Source organism: Poromitra crassiceps (genome assembly GCF_964638095.1).
Source record: "Poromitra crassiceps genome assembly, chromosome: 20".
NCBI lineage: Eukaryota > Metazoa > Chordata > Actinopteri > Beryciformes > Melamphaidae > Poromitra > Poromitra crassiceps.
Window position 1 is genome coordinate 22,952,224 of NC_139637.1, and position 6,334 is coordinate 22,958,557.

At 41.6% G+C, this 6,334-nt stretch overlaps 1 protein-coding gene across 1 annotated transcript; it reads right to left on the reverse strand.

The window, feature by feature from the left end:
• Window positions 1-967: 967 nt before the first annotated feature.
• On the reverse strand, window positions 968-4,053 carry mul1 (mitochondrial E3 ubiquitin protein ligase 1). Its single transcript, XM_083656665.1, has 5 exons — window positions 3,971-4,053; window positions 3,141-3,294; window positions 2,960-3,047; window positions 2,663-2,783; window positions 968-2,040 (listed from the first exon to the last, which is right to left on the reverse strand). Exons 2-5 carry the CDS (start codon window positions 3,261-3,263, stop codon window positions 1,311-1,313), a joined length of 1,062 nt encoding a protein of 353 aa, XP_083512791.1. The 5' UTR covers window positions 3,264-3,294; window positions 3,971-4,053; the 3' UTR covers window positions 968-1,310.
• Window positions 4,054-6,334: the final 2,281 nt, after the last annotated feature.

Consider the following 6,334-nt stretch of genomic DNA (forward strand, 5'->3'; position numbering starts at 1 on the left):
TGTACAGTGCATCCTTGGCTTCCGATATTTGTCCTCTTCTCCAAACTCTGAATGGAAATGTTAATTTGAAATGCAACCTTGACCTCGCCTCCCACCCCCACAAGACAACAACATGATCATATATGAAAGTTAAAGCCCAAAAGAAGAGACAAAGTGAACAAAATTCCAACAAGCTTGGATTGGACATATTGTATATCACATAGGATATCTATTCAATATATCTACAATCAGGGTAAACTTGGAAAGACATGCAATTTAAAATTGTTTGTTTTACTTAAGCCATCCCCCCTTTTTTCACCCTTATTATAATTAAATGTACTATGGCTCATCGGCAATCAAGTATTTTGCTTTGAAGAAAAATATTGCTTTATTGACAGTGTTGTTGGGAGTGATGACATATTACAAAAATAATATATTACAGGTAATATATTATTTTTTGCAGTAATATAACTTATTACCAATAGAATTTTGGTAATATTATACCAGTTACAGTAATATGTCAAGTAACGCGATTTCCAACTTGAAACTGAGCTGCTGTCAGCTCCCTGTTAGGTTGCATTCCACGTATGGAGTTACATTATGATGCATTCATCTACTCATTAAAAATGAGTATTGGGCGAAGGTAAATTATAATGTTATTATATGTTTAAATGTAATCCTGTAGCAGCAGCTTATAGTAATTATAACTACTGATGTCAAGACTTTTTTTCAAAGCACATATGTAATAACACATGTAATAATTTAATTAATTTATGAAGATACAATAATTTTAATTTAATTTATGTTTTTATGCAAATAACCACTATAGATGACAATAACAAAGTAAAAGAATAACATTTTGAATTTTGACGGTTTACCCTTACTTGGACGTTTGAAATTATTTTTCAGGATGGTTCAGGATGGCGGTGTCGTTCTGCGGTTATTTTGATGAAAGTACCGCAAAAGTAGTGTAATAAGTAGCGAGTTACTCTACGCAGACAGAAATATTGTAAAGTAACTTATTACTTTCAAATGAAAGTAACTAGTAATATGTAGTATATTACATTTTGAAAGTAACTTGCCCAACACTGTTTATTGAACTGAACAGAATGTTTATACAAGGGTCCTCCATTATGAACTTATTTGCAGTGTCGTGCGGTGCATATTGCCCAAAGTATCGTTACAGGGAAAGCTTACGGTACGATAGAGTATGGTTGCTTGATATCGTGTTCATGGTTATCATTACATACTGTACCTAGCTAGTAGATATCGTATGTGATATACAGTATGTCCAATCAAACACTGCATTGCCAATGATTTCTACGTGTACATCAGCTGTTGTAAAGCGGCACCACCCTGTCTATCGTCGCCCTGCAGATGGGGCATTTCTTTGGCTCTGGCAGCGTCCGATAGCACTGGGCACAGGCACACACATGGCCGCACTCGAGGAAAACACAGGAGCGTTCGCGGCTCAGGCAGACGGTGCAGGCACTAGGGGACACGCTGCCCTCCTCTACGTCCAGTTCAAGCATACGCTTCCTCTGCTGCTCCTTGAAATCCTCCAGGATGCTCCTCTCCTTCTTCCTCTGCCTGTGGTGCACGTAGCGCTTCCACAGGATGAACACGAGCGTGGAACAGGCGGCGACACCGAAGACCACGGTCAGAACCCGCCATATTCTGACGCCGTTCTCCTGCTTCCTGAGCAGAGACTCGTAGTCCAGCCGGCTGAGGAAGTAGCGGAAGCTCTGCTTCGGAGGTTGGAGCTTGACCAGGCTGTTGTCCAGGACCAGCTCTCCGACACCCGTGACGCTCTCGCCCAGCCGCAGCATCTCCTCGGTCTCGTGGATGCCCTTGGGCCGCTCGCCGCTGATGAAGTGGCCGATGACGTTGGACAGGGACTGGACCGTGGGGTGGAAGTTCTCGTAGGTGGTTTCCAGGTCCAACTCGGCAGAGTCTAGCGGACGCATGACCCGCACCGTGGCTGTGACGGCGTCGTCGTGGGACACGAGGTCAAAGGGAACTGTGTTGGTGCGCTGGTGGATGACCTTCTCGGTGTCATTCCTGTTCATACAATTCATACAATTGTTACTGTTAAGATAGGGCCGCAACAAACAATCATTGTCGATTAATCTGCGACTATTTTCTCAATTAATCGATTAGTTGTTTGGTCTATAAAATCCAATAAGTGTTTTCCAAAGCCCAAGATGACATCCTCAAATGTCTTGTTTTGTCCATAACCAAAAGATATTTGGTATTTGATATTTAGAGAGAGAGTGGCGTCAGCAGAGGACCAAAATGCGAGACTCATTAGCCAATGAACAGCCAGGAATGGGTCTTGTGCTACTTTTGCATGCTAAAATAAAGCTGATAATGTACAATTTGATTCAAGAAAAAACAAAACCTTTCAAAGGACAACACAAACTGTCCATTTTGCTGCAACTCGACAGTGCTGCTTAATCCAGGACCTTACTTCCTGGAACTCTTTGAGAGTAAAAACAGTGGTCCATTGGAGTGAATGGAGATGTCGCGGCTCTTCTACATACATGGCTCTGGCTACACACAGTCAAAGAAGCCTTATAAGGACAAGCAGTCACCCTTCATGCCTACTGATGCCTACTGACTGTACATGAGGCATTATAATAATTATAATATTATAATAATTCATTATAACCCTCCTACTTACCAGATATGAGTTGTGCGATTCCACACCATCTTCTTCTCCTTCAGGGTCAGCCTTTCAATAACGCCTTTGCAATTGTCAACAAACTGGCTGTTTAGAGTTTCCTTCACAGACCTCACGACACCTGCAGAGGGCAGCAAATAAGACATTGTGTCAATATTGTCAAAACTGTCAAAACTGTCCATGTCCATAAAAAAAAAGTCTAGGTTAGCTCGTACCATTTAAGCTATACTGTAGTGTAGATTGCATCATAGAATTAATTTGCATTTTTGCAATTTGCATTAATTTGGTCAAACACACCTTCTATCACAGCATATGGGACACATCTTCCAGGAGTTTCAGACAGGATGTTTTTCAAATCCTGGTCAATGGATATCTTTTTGGCTTCCTGTAGAAAACAACATCTGAGATCAACAACTGAAACACATAGCACATCTGGAACAAATATATACAGGTATGCATCATGACGACAGATGTTGACCTTTAGTCTGGCAACTGTTGTAGCTCTCCTCCTGTAAACCGAATAGAAGACTGCAGTCAGGACTGAGCTGGTAGCTAAAGTCACCACTTGGGCTGTTGAGGGTTTCCCACCGGAATCCATCATGTGAGTTGTGAGTGATCTGCAGCATCTGGTACTGTTGTGACAGAGATCACAGGTGTTAACCGATGCCAAAGTCAAATGAATGCTGCTCTAGTACTACACAATACCAACACAAACAACTCTAATGTCACAGGCTGTAGTGTAAATGGGCTCAGGGTGTTGAACTGGCTAGCAGATTTGCCATTTTGTACCAGATAAATATGATGAGCTGCCAAACAGCTGGTTTTTCGACAGATTGACAAAGAATAAACAGCTTTTCGTTCATGGCTATAGTGTTATGAAGGTCACTCACCAAAACATGAGATAACCTGCAACGTCATCAAAACAAAGCTCCTGTCTCCCAGTTTAGCTTGGTGACACTGACTTTCTTGTATTTGGACAGAGACAATTCAGTATAGCGTCACATGTTTGACTTGTGATGTTATTTGCAATGCAATGACTTCGCCAGAAAAGTAACGTTATATTGGTAATAGTTACTTACTAGCAAAAGCTTCCTTAGTTAGCTAGCTAGCTAGCTAGCTTCTAGCTAAGGAAGTGCTGGTCTACAGTGCATTGACGTTAGCTAACGTTAGCTTAGCGTTTCACAGCTAAAGCAGTTGTTGAAGGTGATTAGATTATTCCTAAATAACTGCACGGAAAAACAACAACATTGCAACTGGTAATAGTTTGTTCACTAACAGCTTCAACGGTTTTGGCTACCCTTTACTCACCCTTATTCTCAGAAAGTGACGTTAGGTTTAACAACAGTTCCCCACTCCAAATAAGTCCTTCAGTTCATAATACTACCTACCTGCATTTTCATTCTGTACCAGCAGATGTCAGTATACAATAATTTATGCTTAGGGAGGGCCATACTAACTACCACCAAACTCTTAACTTACCTTACTAATATCTAGGTTACTAATAGTAATACTATGACAATCTTCACAACACACTATGACAATTAGCCTACTTTTTGTAGGGGTGCGGCTTGAAACTCTGGGTCCCCTGACACAGATTCTCATGTATCTTGTCAGGGGACAAATCTGTAAGTCAATACAGTCAGCTGAGCTTAATGGTCCCCTCCAGCCTGGGAGGTGCAGGAGTGATACATAAAAAGGTGGGTGTTGTTGTTGTTGTTGTTGTGGTTGTTGTTGTTGTTGTTGTTGTTGTTGTTGTTGTTGTTGTGGTTGTTGTTGTGGTTGTTGTTGTGGTTGTTGTTGTGGTTGTTGTTGTGGTTGTTGTTGTTGTTTTCTTTCAGTTAAAAATCCCTCTTGCTATAGCTTACAGAAGGCTACATCAGTTTGATACTGCTAATACAGTAACCTAACTGAGATATTTACATTGTAGACATTTGTCTGATTAAAAAGGTATTGAAGTAGCCTAAATTATATTGCATGATACTGTATAAAAATGTGTTTAAACTAGACCAGGGGTTTTCAAAGTCTGACAAAAGCACAAACTCCCCCCAACCCCCCTCCCCCAGTTTACTTAGCCTACTTTTTAGTTTCACGCTCAATTCCTAGATGCATATGGGATCGTGATACTGTATGTTATTTGATCCCATAGACACTCAATAATTTAGCTAACGTAGCCTGATATTGCTGTTTGACTTCAGATTACATCACATACATAAAAAAGGTCTGTCTGAAGGCATTTGTTTGTTTCTGACTCTGGGAGTCGCACACATTTAGGCTATTCTATGTGATCTGCTTTTGATAACTAATGTAATAACTAATGTAATATTTTTTCACTTCCCTTTCACTGAGCCTCCCCTGAAACTGTTTGGAGACCCCCCCCCCCCCCCTGGGGAAGGCCCGCCCCCCACTTTGAAAACCTCTGAACTAGACTAAACTAGTGTCCTCTAGACTAAACCCTCCACTAAATTCCCGGGCGTCGAGTCCCAACAAAGTCCCCCCACCCCTCTCCCTTCATGTAAATTTATGTCTTGTCTAAATACTCATTTCATATTTGTCCAATCAAATCAGAAAGTCACAGAAGCTGAAAACAAACAAACAAATCAAATCAGAAAGTTAGGCGAACACAGTCAGCACTAATACTTTACAGTCTGCAGCATACACTCTGAACAGTTACCACTCCACAGGCCTTTACAGTAGATTTATTTAGTCTCCAGTGGGCTCGGAATCAAAGAAGATGCTATCAGCATAAAGCACTCCCTCCTCATGGAGTTGTTATTTATTCAGGGTGTAATTCCCCCTCCAATCTTAGAAAGAATCTGTAGATAAGGACAAATACATTAATGAATGCAACCGCATGAATACAAAACAGCCATTGTCCTTGTTTGGAGGTGGAGTTGAGCTTGACCCACTGTCTCTTTTTTCACCCCTTTTATTAGTGAACTATTAGGCCTACATCCAACAACACACAACACGTGTGTGTGTGTGTGTGTGTGTGTGTGTGTGTGTGTGTGTGTGTGTGTGTGTGTGTGTGTGTGTGTGTGTGTGTGTGTGTGTGTGTGTGTGTGTGTGTGTGCGTGCATGCGTGCGTGTGCGTGCGTGCGTGTGTGGGTGTGTGTGTGTGTGTTGGGGGGGGTGCATTCAAGTTCTCATTGAATGTCCCTCGAGTTGTTTCTGCAGGGCAAGTGAAGGGGTTCTGGTTCTGGTTGATGTACTGGTTAAAGCCGTGGTTCTAAAGTGGAGTCCGCGGACCCCCCCCAGGGGTCCTTGAGGGGGTTGCAGGGGGACCCAGCAGAAAGAGTACTTACCTTGATTCGATAGGCCCTTTTCACAGTGGCTATTTTGTGTCGAAAAGGCAGGGTAAACACAGGTGCAAGCAAAACATGAATGAGAGTTTCCAACTTCCAATCGTGGCAGCCATGTGTGATGTTTAAGGCAGAAGAAAGTGTTAGATTAGGGAAAAGAATTGACCTGATGAGAACTAAACAAACAACTGAAGAAATCCACTCTTACATAAATATACTGTAGGTTATGTAATGCAATGTGAATGTGTAAAAATGCAATAGATATACATCAAAGAGGCTTATTCAGTTATTAAGTTGAAATATAGCCTGGTCAGATCAGATGTCAGATCCATTCAGAAGCATCCAGCTGACTGAGTCATGTCAAACTCAATGG

What these genes read in the sequence shown, in the direction of transcription:
- mul1 (XM_083656665.1), bottom strand. Translation starts at nt 3,263, where the DNA reads ATGATGGATTCCGGTGGGAAACCCTCAACAGCCCAAGTGGTGACTTTA. An exon ending in CCCATATGCTGTGATAGAAG is followed by an intron (nt 2,784 to 2,959) that starts GTGTGTTTGACC and finishes TGCCCTCTGCAG; the next exon opens with GTGTCGTGAGGTCTGTGAAG. An exon ending in AATCGCACAACTCATATCTG is followed by an intron (nt 2,041 to 2,662) that starts GTAAGTAGGAGG and finishes TTGTATGAACAG; the next exon opens with GAATGACACCGAGAAGGTCA.